Source organism: Polyodon spathula, chromosome 12, assembly GCF_017654505.1.
Source record: "Polyodon spathula isolate WHYD16114869_AA chromosome 12, ASM1765450v1, whole genome shotgun sequence".
Lineage (NCBI taxonomy): Eukaryota > Metazoa > Chordata > Actinopteri > Acipenseriformes > Polyodontidae > Polyodon > Polyodon spathula.
Genome location: NC_054545.1, coordinates 38570841 through 38591270, shown reverse-complemented (window position 1 = coordinate 38591270; position 20430 = coordinate 38570841). Strand labels below are relative to the sequence as shown.

Genomic DNA, 20430 nt, shown 5'->3' with positions numbered 1-20430 from the left:
GTGGTAGGAGTTTATGTTGCTGTGGTCTCAGTTTGCATTGCGAGGTGTTGCAGTGTGTCTGTGTCTCTATGTCTCTTGTTTGCATTGCGGGGTTATGTAGTGTCTCTGTGTCTTTGTGTCTTTCTTGTTTGCATTGTAAGGTGCTGCAGTGTCTCTGTGTCTCTCTTGTTTGCATTGCGGGGTGCTGCAGTGTCTCTGTGTCTCTCTTGTTTGCATTGCAAGGTGCTGCAGTGTCTCTGTGTCTCTCTTGTTTGCATTGCGGGGTGCTGCAGTGTGTCTCTGTGTCTCTCTTGTTTGCATTGTAGGGTGCTGCAGTGTCTCTGTGTCTCTCTTGTTTGCATTGCGAGGTGCTGCAGTGTCTCTGTGTCTCTCTTGTTTGCATTGCGGGGTGCTGCAGTGTCTCTGTGTCTCTCTTGTTTGCATTGCGAGGTGCTGCAGTGTCTCTGTGTCTCTCTTGTTTGCATTGCAAGGTGCTGCAGTGTCTCTGTGTCTCTCTTGTTTGCATTGCGGGGTGATGCAGTGTCTCTGTATCTTTGTGTCTTTCTTGTTTGCATTGCAAGGTGCTGCAGTGTCTCTGTGTCTCTCTTGTTTGCATTGCGAGGTGCTGCAGTGTCTCTGTGTCTCTCTTGTTTGCATTGCGAGGTGCTGCAGTGTCTCTATGTCTCTCTTGTTTGCATTGCGAGGTGCTGCAGTGTCTCTGTGTCTCTCTTGTTTGCATTGCGAGGTGCTGCAGTGTCTCTGTGTCTCTCTTGTTTGCATTGCGAGGTGCTGCAGTGTCTCTGTGTCTCTCTTGTTTGCATTGCGAGGTGCTGCAGTGTCTCTGTGTCTCTGTGTCTCTGTTTGTCTCTCTTGTTTGCTGCAGTGTCTCTGTGTCTCTCTTGTTTGCTGTTGCTCCAGCACACCTGGGTACAGGTCTGATTGCTGCTGCCACTCTCCAGCACTCCTCAAACACAGACGTCTTGGAATATCAATAACCTTCACTCACCAGGCCCACATTTATGCGAAGTCAGATACTGTTCTGTTCCTTCACAGGGCACTCCTGTCTTACTTGAAAGGCAAACTTTAGTTTGGAGGAAAGGAAAAGCCAAATCAACAGAATCAGCAGCCTTTGGTTTTTCAGTTTGTTGAACTTGTTGAATTTAAAATAAAAAAAATAAAAAGCCACCAAACCAGGCGGCTTTGAATTCAGCATCCAGTCCTGAACATTGCTACTGTGTTCCTGGAATGAATTCGGTATCTAAGTACACAATTCACAGTCTTTGTAATTGAAATATAATCTGACCAAAACATTTGACTTGCACAAAAAATTACAATGTTGCAGTACTGCAGTGTAAGTGAAGCAGATCAGCACGGCTGGTAAAGCAGATCAGCAGGGCTGGGTAAAGCAGATCAGCAGGGCTGTAAAGAAGATCAGCACGGCTGGGTAAAGCAGATCAGCAGGGCTGGGTAAAGCAGATCAGCATGGCTGGGTAAAGCAGATCAGTAGGGCTGGGTAAAGCAGCTCAGCAGGGCTTTAAAGCAGATCAGCAGGGCTGGGTAAAGCAGATCAGCAGGGCTGGGTAAAGCAGATCAGCAGGGCTGGGTAAAGCAGATCAGCACGGCTGGTAAAGCAGATCAGCAGGGCTGTAAAGTAGATCAGCACGGCTGGTTAAAGCAGATCAGCAGGGTGTAAAGCAGATCAGCACGGCTGGGTAAAGCAAATCAGCAGGGCTGGGTAAAGCAGATCAGCAGGGCTGGGTAAAGCAGATCAGCACAGCTGGGTAAAGCAGATCAGCAGGGCTGTAAAGCAGATCAGCAGGGCTGGGTAAAGCAGATCAACAGGGCTGTAAAGTAGATCAGTAGGGCTGGGTAAAGCAGATCAGCACGGCTGGTAAAGCAGATCAGCAGGGCTGGGTAAAGCAGATCAGCACGGCTGGGTAAAGCAGATCAACAGGGCTGTAAAGCAGATCAGCAGGGCTGGGTAAAGCAGATCAGCAGGGCTGGGTAAAGCAGATCAGCAGGGCTGTAAAGCAGATCAGCAGGGCTGTAAAGCAGATCAGCAGGGCTGGGTAAAGCAGATCAGCAGGGCTGTAAAGCAGATCAGCAGGGCTGTAAAGCAGATCAGCAGGGCTGCAGAAAGCAGCTCCCAAACTGCCCTGTGCACTGTGCTGGGGGTTAACTGGGTACTAACAGTTCTGTTCTTTTCAGAGAAAACTTTCCCCCCATTATGAACATTAAACACGAACACTAGATCTTGTGCAGCATTCCTTGGACACCTTGTAGAGTGGTACACCCTGCCCCTGTGCAGACACCGCAGCCTGCACTCCCCCACACACAGCCACGCTTTTGCATGCTGACGCACACGCACACACTGCAGCCTGCTCTCCTCCGCACTGGGCACATTTTCAGCAGCTTTGTGATGCCTGTCCTGCAAAAGCCTGGTTATTAGTGCTGACTGCAGGCTTGCTGGATATCAACAAAACCGCTCAGCCAAGCAGTAAAGACACATTGTGCTGCAGTTTGGACCAGGATCCAGTGACTCATTTCATGTCTGATTAAACACTCCGTCCCCTCCCACCCCCCTTGCACACAGAGAAAATTCAGGCAGCAGCATTTTCAACAGAGCCTCCAGGATCTATCTCTGTCCCTGTGCCAGGGCTCTCCGTCTGTCTGTTTCTTTACTTGCCAGTCTGTAAACATGTTACATCTATTTTTCATTCTGTCTGTGTTGGTCTACTCTCCATAACTACAGTATCAATCTCCTGTCTCTCTGTCTTTCTGTATCTCCAAGACTTAGCAGTCCTGGAGAGCGCCTCTTAGAGACTATCAGTTATTCAGAATCTAGGAATTTAGGAATAAGGCTGACAGACACCCCAGCCAGGGCCAGCCAGCTCGCAGATCAGCCCTGATACAGTACAGAGTTACCAACACAGAGCAAACCATGCAGGCACCTTCCATGAAGCAGAGTCTGAATATAGTCTTAGTGAGTTAGATCTGCAGGGCTGAGAATGGAGTGTTTAGATTTGTGCTCATTATTAAGGCGCTGGAGAGCTGAGAATAATGTGTTTTAAAGTAAGGACCATTAAGTAGCATTTCTGTGTTAATTAAAATGCAGGGCAGCAGTGCTAAAGAGTTTCGAATGATGTGCTGTAATTGGTTTGTATTCAGCTTCCGAGGGGATTTTCTGTAATAAATCAAGAGGGGTCTTTAAAGGGATCCATGGGCAGGGTTTGAACCGAAAGGAAAGGTTTGGCTGTGGACTAGCCCAGTGCAGATTAGTGATTCCAATCCATGCCTCTACCTCCCATCTCTCCGCTCAGTCCTGCATTCATTGTCAGGCTCTGAATCAGTCTGCAGCCGCAACCTTTCACCGCCGTTCCGGTAGACATCTTGGCGCCTTAATAAAAAGAAAATACAAAAAGTGGCATATTCAGGAGTGGAGAGATGGGATTTCACAGTCCCATTCTCCCTGAACAAAGCGCAGCCCTGTCCAAAAGCCTCTTCCCTTCCAAATGTTTTTACACTTTGAGAAACTACCAGAGTGACCACATCTGGGGAAACGGCAAAATCGCCCCAAATATCCAAATACTGAGGTTGTGCTGGTCCTTTACAGACTGGGGTAGATTAGTGTTTGAATGATTAATCCCACAGTTACAAAATGAGATGCCTTGCTGTTGTTTTTTAATACCTTAGCTAAACGTTGATATGCCTTTATCATGGAACACTGCAATGGTATATTGCCACAGCAGAGAATCTGGGAACCACTACAAACTGTCAAATAAATAAATAACTATAGTGGCTCTCAAAAGTATTCACCTTCCTTGGACTTTTCCACATTTTATTGTGTTACAACATGGAATTAAAATTGATTTAATTAGGAGTTTATGCCACTGATCAACACAAAAAAAGTCCATAATGTCAAAGTGAAAAATAAAATCTATAAATTGTTCTAAATTAATTACAAATACAAAACAGAAAATAATTGATTGCATAAGTATTCATCCCCTTGAGTCAATATAACTCAGTTATATTAAGGTTTTCCGCCAGGATTTCTCTGTACTTTGCTGCATCCATTTTACTTTCCAGGCCCTGACGCAGAGAAGTATCCCCATAGCATGATGCTGCCACCACCATGCTTCACAGTAGGGATGGTGTTCTCAGGATGATGTGCGGTGTTAGGCTTCCGCCTAAAAAGCTCTATCTTGGTCTCATCAAACCATAAAATCTTCTTCCACTTGGTCACAGAGTCTCCCACATGCCTCTGGCAAACTCTAGCTGAGATTTGATGCAAGTGTTTTTCAACAATGGCTTTCTTTTTGCCACTCTCCAATAAAGGCCAGTTTTGTGAAGAACCCAGGCTATTGTTGCTGTATGCACAGTGTCTCCCTTCTCGCCCAGATACTCAGTTTTTGAGGACGGCCTGTTCTAGACAGATTCATAGTTGTGCCATATTCTCTCCATTTCTTAATAATGGACTTTACTGTGCTCCGGGGGATGTTCAATGCCTTGGAAATGTTCTTATATCCTACCCCTGATTGGTGCTTTTGAAGAACCTTATTCCGGATTTGCTTTGAATGTTCCTTCGTCTTCATGATGTAGTTTTTGTTAGGAAATGTACTAACCAACTGTGGGACCTCCCAGAGACAGGTATATTTAACCTGAAATCATGTGAAACACCTTAATTGCACACAGGTGGACTCCATTCAACTGATTATGTGACTTCTAAAGACAATTGGTTGCACCAGAGCTTATTTAGGTGTGTCATAGCAAAGGGGGTGAATACTTATACAATCAATTATTTTCTGTTTTATATTTATAATTAATTTAGAACAATTTGTAGATCTTATTTTTCACTTTGACATTATGGACTTTTTTTTGTGTTGATCAGTGGCAAAAACTGCTAATTAAATACATTTTGATTCCATGTTGTAACACAATAAAATGTGGAAAAGTCCAAGGGAGGGTGAATACTTTTGAGAGCCACTGTAAATACATACATACATTGGGCTGTATTGGAGTAATCTTGAAAAGGGGATTTAAATCTTGTGGTGATCTCATGTTACTCATGTTACAGGCAGGTCTGTAGTGATATAATGTCAGATAAAATGGAGGTCAAAGCCCTCTTAAAAGAACCAGGGACTGTTCCTTAAGAAACTCCCTTCTCTCTGTGGGAATGCGCTGAGCAGCGAAGCTCTGCTCTCAGACTTTTATCATGGTAATACGCTGGCACAGAGCCAGATCATTGATGACTATATTTATTTAGCATCTAACAAAGGAAGGGGATGCTTGTATTGAAAGCCTGGGTCTCATCTGCGAAAGACTGAGAGGCAGGAGAGAGCACCTCGTCAGAGTCCTCACATCCCGTCAGAGTCCTCACATCCCTGATAGAGGCTGACTGTATCACTGAAGTTCTATCCCAGTGAAGCTGCATCACTGAGGCTCTATCCCAGTGAAGCTGCATCACTGAGGCTCTATCCCAGTGAAGCTGCATCACTGAGGCTCTATCCTAGTGAAGCTGCATCACTGAAGTTCTTTCCCAGTGAAGCTGCATCACTGAAGCTCTATCCCAGTGAAGCTGCATCACTGAAACTCTATCCCAGTGAAGCTGCATCACTGAAGCTCTATCCCAGTGAAGCTGCATCACTGAAGCTCTATCCCAGTGAAGCTGCGTCACTGAAGCGCTATCCCAGTGAAGCTGCGTCACTGAGGCTCTATCCCAGTGAAGCTGCATCACTGAAGCTCTATCCCAGTGAAGCTGCATCACTGAGGCTCTATCCCAGTGAAGCTGCATCACTGAGGCTCTATCCCAGTGAAGCTGCATCACTGAGGCTCTATCTCAGTGAAGCTGCATCACTGAAGCTCTATCTCAGTGAAGCTGCATCACTGAGGCTCTATCTCAGTGAAGCTGCATCACTGAGGCTCTATCTCAGTGAAGCTGCATCACTGAGGCTCTATCCCAGTGAAGCTGCATCACTGAAGGCTCTATCCCAGTGAAGCTGCATCACTGAAGCTCTATCCCAGTGAAGCTGCATCACTGAGGCTCTATCCCAGTGAAGCTGCATCACTGAAGCTCTATCCCAGTGAAGCTGCATCACTGAAGCTCTATCCCAGTGAAGCTGCATCACTGAAGTTCTATCCCAGTGAAGCTGCATCACTGAGGCTCTATCCCAGTGAAGCTGCATCACTGAAGCTCTATCCCAGTGAAGCTGCATCACTGAGGCTCTATCCTAGTGAAGCTGCATCACTGAAGTTCTATCCCAATGAATCTGCATCACTGAGGCTCTATCTGTGTACCAGAGCTGTGTGCATGGTAAAGTGGCAGGTAAAATGGCTGTTGAGACTCACCACCTTTCCTATGCATTGTTTTATAAATCATGTAGCCACTCTCAGCCAGTCAGGGTTAAGAACATTCTGTGAAGAGTCTTCTTGCGCTCGCTAGATTACCAACTAATACAAATTGTAGACATGTAACTTGATTTTGTTTTAATGTGAACCCTGTCTCTGATGGTATAAGAGTATCTCAGCTTCACTTCAGTCCTCTTGCTCCTCCTATACTGAAGAGATGAGTCGCTGGTATGTATGAACACACACACCCATCTCTCTCTGCACGAAGACTCTGAGTATGAACACACACACCCATCTCTCTCTGCACGAAGACTCTGAGTATGAACACACACACCCATCTCTCTCTGCACGAAGACTCTGAGTATGAACACACACACCCATCTCTCTCTGCACGAAGACTCTGAGTATGAACACACACACCCATCTCTCTCTGCACGAAGACTCTGAGTATGAACACACACACCCATCTCTCTCTGCACGAAGACTCTGAGTATGAACACACACACCCATCTCTCTCTGCACGAAGACTCTGAGTATGAACACACACACCCATCTCTCTCTGCACGAAGACTCTGAGTATGAACACACACACCCATCTCTCTCTGCACGAAGACTCTGAGTATGAACACACACACCCATCTCTCTCTGCACGAAGACTCTGAGTATGAACACACACACCCATCTCTCTCTGCACGAAGACTCTGAGTATGAACACACACACCCATCTCTCTCTGCACGAAGACTCTGAGTATGAACACACACACCCATCTCTCTCTGCACGAAGACTCTGAGTATGAACACACACACCCATCTCTCTCTGCACGAAGACTCTGAGTATGAACACACACACCCATCTCTCTCTGCACGAAGACTCTGAGTATGAACACACACATCTCTCTCTGCACGAAGACTCTGAGTATGAACACACACACCCATCTCTGCACGAAGACTCTGAGTATGAACACACACACCCATCTCTCTCTGCACGAAGACTCTGAGTATGAACACACACACCCATCTCTCTCTGCACGAAGACTCTGAGTATGAACACACACACCCATCTCTCTCTGCACGAAGACTCTGAGTATGAACACACACCCACCCATCTCTCTCTGCACGAAGACTCTGAGTATGAACACACACACCCATCTCTCTCTGCACGAAGACTCTGAGTATGAACACACACACCCATCTCTCTCTGCACGAAGACTCTGACACACACCCACCTCTCTCTGCACGAAGACTGAACACACACACACCGCGAAGACTCTGATATGAACACTCTCTGCTGCGTGAAGACTCTGAGTATGAACACACACACCCATCTCTCTCTGCACGAAGACTCTGAGTATGAACACACACACCCATCTCTCTCTGCACGAAGACTCTGAGTATGAACACACACACCCATCTCTCTCTGCGTGAAGACTCTGAGTATGAACACACACACCCATCTCTCTCTGCACGAAGACTCTGAGTATGAACACACACACCCATCTCTCTCTGCACACAAGACTCTGAGTATGAACACACACACCCATCTCTCTCTGCGTGAAGACTCTGAGTATGAACACACACACCCATCTCTCTCTGCACGAAGACTCTGAGTATGAACACACACACCCATCTCTCTCTGCACGAAGACTCTGAGTATGAACACACACACCCACCTCTCTCTGCACGAAGACTCTGAGTATGAACACACACACCCATCTCTCTCTGCACGAAGACTCTGAGTATGAACACACACACCCATCTCTCTCTGCACGAAGACTCTGAGTATGAACACACACACCCATCTCTCTCTGCGTGAAGACTCTGAGTATGAACACACACACCCATCTCTCTCTGCGTGAAGACTCTGAGTATGAACACACACACCCATCACTCTCTGCACGAAGACTAAAGAACACACCACACCCACAAGAACTTCTTGCACGAAGACTCAGTATGAGCCCACACCCATCTCTCTCTGCACGAAGACTCTGAGTATGAACACACACACCCACTCTCTCTGCAGAAGACTCTGAGTATGAACAGCCCCACCCATCTCTCTCTGCACGAAGACCCTGAGTATGAACACACACCCCATCTCACTCTGCAGGAAGACCCCTGAGTATGAACACACACACCCAGCTCTCTCTGCACAAGACTCTGAGTATGAACACACACACCCACAGCACGAAGACTCTGAGTATGAACACACACACCCATGAGTCTCTGCACGAAGACTCTGAGTATGAACACACACACCCATCTCTCTCTGCACGAAGACTCTGAGTATGAACACACACACCCATCTCTCTCTGCGTGAAGACTCTGAGTATGAACACACACACCCATCTCTCTCTGCACGAAGACTCTGAGTATGAACACACACACCCACCTCTCTCTGCACGAAGACTCTGAGTATGAACACACACACCCACCTCTCTCTGCACGAAGACTCTGAGTATGAACACACACACCCACCTCTCTCTGCACGAAGACTCTGAGTATGAACACACACACCCACCTCTCTCTGCACGAAGACTCTGAGTATGAACACACACACCCATCTCTCTCTGCACGAAGACTCTGAGTATGAACACACACACCCACCTCTCTCTGCACGAAGACTCTGAGTATGAACACACACACCCATCTCTCTCTGCACGAAGACTCTGAGTATGAACACACACACCCATCTCTCTCTGCGTGAAGACTCTGAGTATGAACACACACACCCATCTCTCTCTGCGTGAAGACTCTGAGTATGAACACACACACCCATCTCTCTCTGCACGTGAAGACTCTGAGTATGAACACACACACCCATCTCTCTCTGCGTGAAGACTCTGAGTATGAACACACACACCCATCTCTCTCTGCACGAAGACTCTGAGTATGAACACACACACCCATCTCTCTCTGCACGAAGACTCTGAGTATGAACACACACACCCATCTCTCTCTGCACGAAGACTCTGAGTATGAACACACACACCCATCTCTCTCTGCACGAAGACTCTGAGTATGAACACACACACCCATCTCTCTCTGCACGAAGACTCTGAGTATGAACACACACACCCATCTCTCTCTGCACGAAGACTCTGAGTATGAACACACACACCCATCTCTCTCTGCACGAAGACTCTGAGTATGAACACACACACCCACCTCTCTCTGCACGAAGACTCTGAGTATGAACACACACACCCACCTCTCTCTGCACGAAGACTCTGAGTATGAACACACACACCCATCTCTCTCTGCACGAAGACACCGAGATATCAAATGTTCTAGTCAAGTCATATTTTAACAAAGAGAAGTATTCAGCCAAGTTGTAGGGACTTTTTTTAAACCAGGACTTTTAACAAAGAGAAGTATTCAGCCAAGTTGTAGGGACTTTTTTTAAACCAGGACTTTGTTGTGAATTAACATATTTAAAAAAAACATTTACAAGTATTGCATTTCTTACAGTAGAATGCTTTCACCGTGCTTTACCACACATTGCTATACCTTTACCGGGGGATACTGCAGTAGAATTACTGACGCAAAAGTTTATTAAATCTGACTCAAAGAGAACTTTTAAAAAATGAAACTGTTTCATGATTCAGGGATTTGGTTAATTTTGGCCACATTGACAGTACATTCTACAAGAACTACACTATGCAAGGACCCTTGACTGTCTAATTCAGTATTTGCTAAGACGATTACAAGGAACTAGTTGTCAAAGTTAAGATGACATACTTCCGTTTCAAGATATCCAACTTCGTTTTGAAACACAGGTGTAGACATAACTATGGCACACACAGCACACACACACACACACACACACACACACACACTAACACACACACACACACACACATATTATATATATATATATCTATATATATATATATATATGTATATATACATACTGTCATACACAGGGCTATCATTTTATGGTGACCTATTGATTTCAAGAAAGTATACGGGTGTACTGTGACAGAATATTTCGAACGACACAGTCCTATATAGACGACAGGTGTCAGATAGTAAAATAACAATGGAGCACTGTACCTAAAGTTCTTTCATAGTGCCCACATGACACTGTCTGAAAGCTGTGCTGTGGCAGGATAACTGGCAGACACTAAGATCACAGCCCCTCCCTTCTTCTGCCCCCATCCCCCCCTGCACTGAGGTGGTCCCCTGACTATAAAACACTGAGCTGCACAGAGCTGAGTTTATTTGCAAAGCCACAGCAGAGCCCCTTAACCAGCCAATACCATGAGTCTTAACCTAGAAACCCAGAGGGTGTCGTCCTACAGGAAGATGTTTCCTGGCCGGGACTTGAAGAAACAGTCAAGCGGACTGTACTCTCTGGGCAGCTCCCCTCGCTATGGGTCAATCATGTTCTCCAGCAGCCCGCGGGTCTCTATGGGGCGGGCGAAGAGCTCTGCGCTGGGTCTGAGCCAGGACCGGGTGGACTTCTCCCTGGCCGACGCCCTGGGTCTGAGCCAGGACCGGGTGGACTTCTCCCTGGCCGACGCCCTCAACGCTGAATACAAGGAGACCCGCACCAATGAGAAGGTGGAGATGATGGACCTGAACGACCGCTTCGCCAGCTACATTGAGAAGGTGCGCTTTCTGGAGCAGCAGAACAAGGTGCTGGTGGCAGAGCTGAACCAGATCAGGGGCAAGGAGCCCACCAGGCTGGGAGACATCTACCAGCAGGAGCTGCGGGAGCTGAGGAAGCAGGTGGACCAGCTCAGCACCGCCAAAGCCAGGACTGACATCGAGAGGGACAACCTGGCCCAGGACCTGGGCAACCTGCGGCAGAAGTAAGCAGCATGTTTCCTGTCCTTATTCCCCCTCACACTCCCCTCCATCACTCCACAGCTCGCACCCTGGACCGGCTGGCTGGCTGCTGCACTCAGACCCTCAGCCTGAGTCTATATGCTGTACAGATATAGGAAGTTTTGCATTGCCTAGAATTTTAAGATTGAGGCATGTAATAATAAAAGTTTTATATATGAACATTCTCTCTCACTTTGATTTGTAATTAACATTAAACATAAATTAACAATAATTAGATAAATCAAAGAAATGTACAAAATGACAGTTTTGAAGAGTCTACTGGAAGCCATAATAGCAGTACAGTATTTTTTTATGTTAGATTTAGAAATGTCACATTTTTCAATTTTTGCACAGTTTCTCACTAAGTATGTGGAAAACTACAAAGCAGTATGTTAACGTAACATTATTCAGCAGGTTTCATTCGACTTTATGAAAAAAAATTAGTTCATACTATAGGGTGGTGCAAAACTTTTGCCATAGCTGTAGTCTTTTCAGTCTCTGGGCGATTTTACCAAACTAAAGAATCTCCTTCCCAGGGTGTTGGAATGTCTCAGTTTGTTTCTTCAGTTCACGCTTCTCTCTCACTGTTGAAATGTTTTTTTGTTAAATGGAAAAGAACAATTGTTTGGTGCTTTTTAGAAATTGTTTGTTGTCAGTTTTTAAGATTTGTTTTGTGTTGTAAATGAGTACTGGTGAAACACATTTATATATCTGGACTGTTGTGGATCTGGAAACATTTATCAAAAATAAGATGAGGATTCACATCTTACCTTACTAGTCTGTGATTAGGGTGATTGGAATGAGCGCAGTGTTTGGTGTTAGACAGCTGTGGTTTATAGGGCAGTATGGCTCTTATGGGTATTATTGAAGTGGCAGCAGCCTCAGGGTATCATTGAGGGTGGAATTGCCAGTCTGCCTGCCTTGATAAGTGGAGCTGCAGCAAAAGGTTAGTGCAGAGGAGCCTGTCAACCTGCTCAGAGCTGAGCTATACTGAAACACTGCAAACAGGGGGTGCTGCTCAGAGCTGAGCTATACTGAAACACTGCAAACAGGGGGTGCTGCTCAGAGCTGAGGAATACTGAAACACTGCAAACAAGGGGTGCTGCTCAGAGCTGAGCAATACTGAAACACTGCAAACAGGGGGTGCTGCTCAGAGCTGAGCTATACTGAAACACTGCAAACAAGGGGTGCTGCTCAGAGCTGAGCAATACTGAAACACTGCAAACAGGGGGTGCTGCTCAGAGCTGAGCTATACTGAAACACTGCAAACAGGGGGTGCTGCTCAGAGCTGAGCTATACTGAAACACTGCAAACAGGGGGTGCTGCTCAGACCTGAGCTATACTGAAACACTGCAAACAGGGGGTGCTGCTCAGACCTGAGCTATACTGAAACACTGCAAACAAGGGGTGCTGCTCAGAGCTGAGCTATACTGAAACACTGCAAACAGGGGGTGCTGCTCAGAGCTGAGCTATACTGAAACACTGCAAACAAGGGGTGCTGCTCAGAGCTGAGGTATACTGAAACACTGCAAACAGGGGGTGCTGCTCAGACCTAAGCTATACTGAAACACTGCAAACAAGGGGTGCTGCTCAGACCTGAGCTATACTGAAACACTGCAAACAAGGGGTGCTGCTCAGAGCTGAGCTATACTGAAACACTGCAAACAGGGGGTGCTGCTCAGAGCTGAGGAATACTGAAACACTGCAAACAGGGGGTGCTGCTCAGAGCTGAGCTATACTGAAACACTGCAAACAGGGGGTGCAGCTCACTGAGCTCACTGAAACACTGCAAACACTGCTCACTGAGCTATACTGAAACACTGCAAACACTCCTCACTGTGCATACACCTCACACCTCACTGCAACCACTCCTCACTGTGCAGCACCTCACACCTCACTGCAGCCACTCCTCACTGTGTAGCACCTCACACCTCACTGCAACCACTCCTCACTGTGCAGCACCTCACACCTCACTGCAGCCACTCCTCACTGTGCAGCACCTCACACCTCACACCTCACTGCAGCCACTCCTCACTGTGCAGCACCTCACACCTCACTGCAACCACTCCTCACTGTGCAGCACCTCACACCTCACTGCAACCACTCCTCACTGTGCAGCACCTCACACCTCACTGCAACCACTCCTCACTGTGCAGCACCTCACACCTCACTGCAACCACTCCTCACTGTGCAGCACCTCACACCTCACACCTCACTGCAACCACTCCTCACTGTGCAACACCTCACACCTCACTGCAACCACTCCTCACTGTGCAGCACCTCACACCTCACTGCAACCACTCCTCACTGTGCAGCACCTCACACCTCACTGCAACCACTCCTCACTGTGCAACACCTCACACCTCACTGCAACCACTCCTCACTGTGCAGCACCTCACACCTCACTGCAACCACTCCTCACTGTGCAGCACCTCACACCTCACACCTCACTGCAACCACTCCTCACTGTGCAGCACCTCACACCTCACACCTCACTGCAACCACTCCTCACTGTGCAGCACCTCACACCTCACTCACAACCACTCCTCACTGTGCAGCACCTCACACCTCACTGCAACCACTCCTCACTGTGCAGCGCCCCACACCTCACACCTCACTGCAACCACTCCTCACTGTGCAGCACCTCACACCTCACACCTCACTACAAACATTCACAGAATTTGATTCCCACAGAGTCAGTCCCACGGTGGGTCCCATCTCCTATTAATACAGCCGGGCCTCGCCCCCCCTTTATAAATGAATACTGCCAGGGTCATGTCCCCACTCTATAAATCTCTCCCTTTGAAAGGACTAGGGGAAACAATAGGAGAAAGAGAGAGGATGGTTTATCCCGCTGCTACAGTTTATAGCCATCCCCACACAGAGTCTGCCATTGTGTGCCAAGCTATACTGCACTGGAGCCGGTGACAGACTATCTCCCGAGAGTTGATTGAGTCAGGCTTAGTGGCAGTGGGCCTGCAAACAACAGCAACAAAAGAGACAACTGGTGTTTGGCGTGCTGGGCCGAAGAGCAGGGGCACATTCACAGCTGCAAAAAGTTTATAATCTTGTCATTTGCTCTGATCTTTGTGCCTCGTGACACTTGTAAATAATGATGAGTCCTTGCTTCAGAAATGAATGTGTTTCCAGTGCCTGGGGAAATGGTCACCACATTGTTCTCTTTCTGTGTTCATTGAAACAAAAGCTGCCCAATGAAAAAAAGCTGATGTGTTAAGCTAGTGTCAATGATCTGTATTCATCATTAAAGGGTTTCACAAAAAGCAAATTGTTGCTGTTTAATAAAAAATGAAAGGGAGCCACTTTCCCAAGGTCTGACAATAGTTTAGTGAAACACAGCAATAGTAAGAATACTTTGTTTGCAAATAACTGACCCTGTCTTTGGTAGCTGCAGCAGGGCTGCAGTCTGCAGCGAGATGCTCCTCCTGAAGGGAGGGGTTATTTCAGTGCGTTTGAATTCCACCCTGCTCTTCATTACCAGGTTAGAGGACGAGATTAATCTGCGTCTGGAGGCTGAGAATAACCTGCACTCATACAGACAGGTGAGCACCTGCACTCCTACAGACCCTCACTCTAACCTGAACTCCTACAGACAAGTGAGCACCTGCACTCCTACAGACCCTAAGCCTAACCCTAACCCTAACCTGCACTCCTACAGACAGGTGAGCACCTGCACTCCTACAGACTCTCACCCTAACCTGCACTCCTACAGACAGGTGAGCACCTGCACTCCTACAGACTCTAACCCTAACCTGCATTCCTACAGACAAGTGAGCAGGGTTGACGAGCATGCTGGGGCTGAGCAGATAGGGAGGAAGGGCTCTGTTACAGTATAGAAGGGGTGCAGATTGAGGGGGGAGTTGGGGGCTCTGTTACAGTATAGAAGGGTACACATTGAAGGAGAGTTGGAGCTGTGTTCATATCATTATCTCGGTCTGTCTTTCTGTCTGTCTGTCACCTGTCTGTCCAGGATGTTGACGAGGCAGCATTGAACCGTGTTGCGCTGGAGAGGAAGATTGAAGCCCTGCACGAGGAGATCAACTTCCTCAAGAAAATCCACGATGAGGTAAAAGGCTGCTGCACCCCCTCAATACCGACTGCGTTCAACCTGAAGCACTTTAAAGAATGTCCTTGATATGTCCTGGTCCAGCGATCCCTGCAACGTGTTCTCAGTGATGGCCGCTGCTATGCTCAGGAACACTGAGGGTAACACGATGCAGACAAGATTAGCAAAGACCATTCTATACTCGTGGGATTGTTCATTGACATGTTGCTGTTGTGAATGTTCATGTTTCTCTTGTCCAGTCCATTCTCTGCCTCTCTGTGTGATCTCTGGCTGTGTTGTTTCTGTTGTGAATATTTCTCTTGTCCAGTCCGTTTTCTGCTTCTTTGTGTGATCGCTAACTGTGTTGTTGCTGTTGTAAATGTTTCTCTTGTCCAATCCGTTCTCTGCCTCTCTGTGTGCTCGCTGGCTGTGTTGTTGCTATTGTGAATGTTCATGTTTCTCTTGTCCAGTCCATTCTGCCTCTCCTTGTGATTGCTGGCTGTGTTGCTGCTGTTGTGAATGTTTCTCTTGTCCAGTCCATTCTCTGCCTTCTATGTGATCACTGGCTGTGTTGTTGCTGTTGTGATGAATGTTCATGTTTCTCTTGTCCAGTCCATTCTTTGCCTCTTTGTATGATTGTGGCCGTGTTGTTGCTGTCATGTCCCCAGGAGCTGCGAGAGATGCTGGAGCAGGTGTCCAGCCAGCAGGTCCACGTGGACATGGACATGTCCAAACCAGACCTGACCACAGCGCTGAGGGACATTCGCACCCAGTACGAAGCCATGGCCAGCTCCAACATGCAGGAGACTGAGGAGTGGTACCGGTCCAAGGTGAGGCAGAACTGGGCCGAGCCATCCATCCAGAGACACGCCTTGCTTAGAATACTTGCCCCGTTCACAACCCACTCACTTATTTATTTTTTAAATGCTGCCTCCATTGAGCTTTTATAACGAGGGATTCTCTGTTAGTTTGTTATTGCAGTGCAGAGGTTCTCCTGAGACCATTATGAAATATTTCTCATGCTAGAATAAATCAATTAGCTACTAAAAGCCGAAGCCATTGCATACAGCTGCTAAAGAAACATACTTGATGAGCGTGGCTTGACACAGTAAAGTAGCAGTGCTCGTCTGACTTTGATATTGGAACTTCCTATGAAAGAGTTTGGGAAGCACCGCTGTAGTGTGATGATACAGGAGGTTGTGCACTATTAGACGCTGCTGGTGCTGTACTAGGTATCTAGTTGCCATTCTCATCTCCAAACTCATCTCCTCTTCAGTTTTCAGACATGACGGATGCAGCCAATAGAAACGTAGAGGCACTGCGGCAGGCGAAGCAGGAAGCCAATGAGTACCGGCGCCAGATCCAGGTCATGACCTGCGACCTGGAGGCACTTAGAGGAAGTGTGAGTCTCACTTCCTCTTTCACCCTTTCTATTCCGCAAGCTAGAGAGCAGGCCAAAGCAACAGCCATCTCACAGGCAATGAGAACCGAGGAAGACCAGCTGAGTAATGTGTGCTGAGCACAGCAGATACCTCTCTCCCTCTCTGGAACTGACTGCTCTGGTTTGGTTTATGGTAACTATTGTTATCTGGAATCTGGAGGAGGGCCTGACAAGTCTGACATGATTGACAGCTCTCAGTTATGGTATATCAGTCCTGATCAGGACTTGCTCAAAATCTATCAGATGAAAACATCTTAAAGGGATCATTTATATCATGTACCTTTTCCTGATATTTATATTCCCTTTTTAATATCTCATTATTCTAATAGATCTCAGCTCTTAGATTCAGCTCCACTAGATCTAAGCTCTAGTAGATCTCGGCTCCAGCAAATCTCAGCACCAGTATATCACTGTTACAGTAGATCCTGCTTCAGTAGATCTCAGCTCCAGTAGATCCCAGCCCACGTAGATCCCAGCTCCAGTAGATCCCAGCTCCCATAGATCTCAGCTCCAATAGATCCCAGCTCCTGTAGATCCCAGCTTTTGTAGATCCCAGCTCTTAGATCCAGCTCCCGTAGATCTCAGCTCTAGTAGATCAGTGCCCTGACTTTATGTTTCTGACAGAACGAGTCTCTGGAGAGGCAAATGCGTGAGATGGAGGAGCAGTTTGCTATTGAGTCTGCGAATTCTCAGGAGTCTGTGGCACGGCTGGAGGACGACATCAACAGCCTGAAGGAGGAGATGGCGAGGCACCTGCAGGAATACCAGGACCTGCTGAACGTCAAGCTGGCCCTTGATATCGAGATTGCCACCTACAGGAAGCTGCTGGAGGGAGAAGAAAGCAGGTGAGGAAGGGAGGAGAGGGGCAGTGAGGAGGGGAGGGGAGGTGAGGTAGAGGTAGTGAGGAGGAGAGGCCGTGAGGAGGGGTAGGACAGTGAGGAGGGGGAGGAAGCAATGAGAGGGGGTAAGGGATAGGGGCAGGAAGCAATGAGATGGGATAAGGGTTAGGGGCAGAGGCAGTAAATAGAGGAGGGAAAGGGGAAGTGTGGAGGGGTGATAGTTCCATTGCTGATTCAAGAATAATTTTTGTCTTTCACTTTACCTCACAGAATCACTGTTCCTGTTCAAAGCTTCTCAAACCTTCAGCTCCGAGGTCAGTTGTGGTCCTATATTTGAACTCACTGGAATGTTTAAGCCTCAAGGCAGCCACACACCAGGCATGATGCAGTTTCCTGTATGGTGACTGGACACTAATATTATTCACCAGAGGCAACACTAATGTAGTTATATTTAATAAAGCCATTTACACATTTCCACTGTATTAAAATCCTAGAGATTTAATAATCATTATTTTGTGAAATGCGATTTCTTTTTACAGAATATTCAAGTGTTAAAATAAAGTCCTTTAGCTTCTGTACTGAATGTTGAAAGGGGAGGACTCGGTTCTAAAGCTCCTCTCTGTTCTATCTCAGAAACAAGCCTGGACACCAAACTGTCTCCTGAGTCTCACGTGAAGAGGACTGTTCTGGTTAAAACCGTGGAGATGAGAGATGGGGAGGTACGTGAGCTGGGGGTCCAGTCGCAGAGGCCTGCACCCAAAGAAAAAAAATGTGCAACAAAAACATCCTAAGCATTTTGTTTTCTTTGAGTGGAAATGTTATTTTGGGTGGTGATGTCACAGTTCCCAGTTGCGCCAGCAGAGAGCAGCGCAGGCACACTGACTAACCTGGAAGCAGCAGTTCTGCTTCATCTGAGCCCTGCTTCCTCTGTCTGGGCTCCCACAAAACCATGGCACTTTGCTAACAAATTCTTCTTGTAAAAAGCAGTCAATTTTGATGCCTAAATGAATCCGGAAATGACAGAGGATGACAGGATTTCTGATGTTATTATTGGTTTGTGAGCTCTTCTCCCTGGATGAGTCTGCAGTGAAATCAATGGTCTGACATCCCAAGCCACACAGCTGGGTGAATGGAAGCTGTTTAGTGATCATTGCCCTGCTGAAAGCAGGGATAGTCCCCGCATAATATTTTTGAAGAAGACTGTGTCTTACATATAAATTCTAGGTATCCTATAGAATTAGAGACACAATGTAAAGTGCTACCAGAGATTCCTGGTCATTCTAATTCCCTTGTGTAGCTGTTCTATGACCATTCCTCTGCTGGCTGTTTTGTGAGCTCTGGGAAGGACACAGTGAGACCTGAATTAATGAGTGTCACTGAGTGTCACTGTATGTCTGTTCAAGGTGCCTCAGTCATAGACTGGTATTGAAATGCAACAGAAACAGTGTAGTTCAGAGCACTGTAAATAGGAAAGGATCTGATTGTGTGTCTGTCTGTGTTTCAGATAATCAAGGAGTCAACGGCGGAGCGTAAGGACCTGGCCTGAGGGTCTCCCCTGAGCCTGATGCAGAGAGTGGCTCTATAGCAAGCTTAGCTTCTCCCCCCACTGTAGACTAGACTGCCGTGACCAGCACTGACCTCAGTATGCCTCTATGTGCCGTCTGTCTGCGAGTGTGTGTCTGTCTGTCTGTCTGTCTGCGAGTGTGTGTCAGTGTCTCATATTGTCTGTCTGTCTGCCTGCGAGTGTGTGCCAGGGCCTCATAGTGTATGTCTGTCTGTCTGCGAGTGTGTGTCAGTGTCTCATATTGTCTGTCTGTCTGCCTGCGAGTGTGTGCCAGTGTCTCACAGTGTCTGTCTGTCTGTCTGCGAGTGTGTGTCAGTGTCTCATAGTGTCTGTCTGTCTGCCTGCGAGTGTGTGCCAGTGTCTCACAGTGTCTGTCTGCCTGTGAGTGTGTGTCAGTGTCTCATAGTGTCTGTCTGTCTGCCTGCGAGTGTGTGCCAGTGTCTCACAGTGTCTGTCTGTCTGTCTGTCTGCAAGCATGTACCAGTGTCTCATAATGGCTGTCTGTCTGTCTGCGAGTGTCTGTAAAGGATGAACGTGTATGTGTGTGTGTATTTATGTGTGTGTGTGTCTGTGAGTCTGTATGCACGTGTGTGTCCCCAGCCCCACTGTCCCCAGTCCCGTGTCCCCAGCCCCGCTGTTCCCAGCCCCGCTGTCCCCAGTCCCGTGTCCCCAGCCCCGCTGTCCCCAGTCCCGTGTCCCCAGCCCCGCTGTCCCCAGCCCCCTCTTCCTGCACGCAGTCTGCACTCTCCCTGGAAGCTCTTGCTACTCACGTTATGCAATTTGTTTGTTTTGTGGATACCGTGACAGAAAGCAATTGGGGATGTTTTATGGTCTTGGTGTATGTTGAGCTAAGGGAGAGAGGGAGTGAAAGAGAGAAAGAGAGAGGGCGAGAAAAAGAGAGCGCAGTATTCCAGGGTTCAGGGAAGAAGGGATTCAAATTAGAAAAGGAGGGTTGATATTTCCAGGGTTCGGGAAAGAAGGGATTCAAATTAGAAAAGAGGGCTGATATTTCCTGAGGTTCAGTTTGCAGCCCCTGGGCACTCTCTAACAGAGACTCATTCCACTTTAGGCACAGAGAAATCTAGGACAGTGTTTGATAGACAAGCACTTTGACACTCGCTCTTACCAGTCCTGGTTTGGTTTTGTTTACTGTCTCGATTGTAGCCCCAGAAACAACCCAGGATAGAAAACAAAGCTGTTCTAAAAACCCCAGTCTAATCTGAAGAGAAGAGGCTTTTTTATAAAACCCCACCTTACACAAGCCCTCTACCTCGCCACCACTACAGTGAACCAACCCCTATTTGAGGACTCACTGCATCTCACCCCTCACTCCACCTGCTCAACCTGCTGCAACGCCCCTTTATCTCCCCCT

General features: G+C 47.4%; 1 protein-coding gene across 1 annotated transcript; it reads left to right on the top strand.

Moving 5' to 3' along the window:
• Positions 1-10533: 10533 nt before the first annotated feature.
• On the top strand, positions 10534-19334 carry LOC121325011 (glial fibrillary acidic protein-like). The gene is made up of 10 exons (XM_041267295.1): positions 10534-10759; positions 10805-11135; positions 14651-14711; positions 15140-15235; positions 15883-16044; positions 16491-16616; positions 17280-17500; positions 17765-17808; positions 18128-18213; positions 18999-19334. Exons 1-10 carry the CDS (start codon positions 10582-10584, stop codon positions 19038-19040), a joined length of 1347 nt encoding a protein of 448 aa, XP_041123229.1. The 5' UTR covers positions 10534-10581; the 3' UTR covers positions 19041-19334.
• The last annotated feature ends 1096 nt before the right edge of the window (positions 19335-20430 follow it).

What these genes read in the sequence shown, in the direction of transcription:
- LOC121325011 (XM_041267295.1), top strand. Translation starts at nt 10,582, where the DNA reads ATGAGTCTTAACCTAGAAACCCAGAGGGTGTCGTCCTACAGGAAGATG. An exon ending in CTGGGCAACCTGCGGCAGAA is followed by an intron (nt 11,136 to 14,650) that starts GTAAGCAGCATG and finishes CTTCATTACCAG; the next exon opens with GTTAGAGGACGAGATTAATC. An exon ending in TCAAGAAAATCCACGATGAG is followed by an intron (nt 15,236 to 15,882) that starts GTAAAAGGCTGC and finishes TCATGTCCCCAG; the next exon opens with GAGCTGCGAGAGATGCTGGA.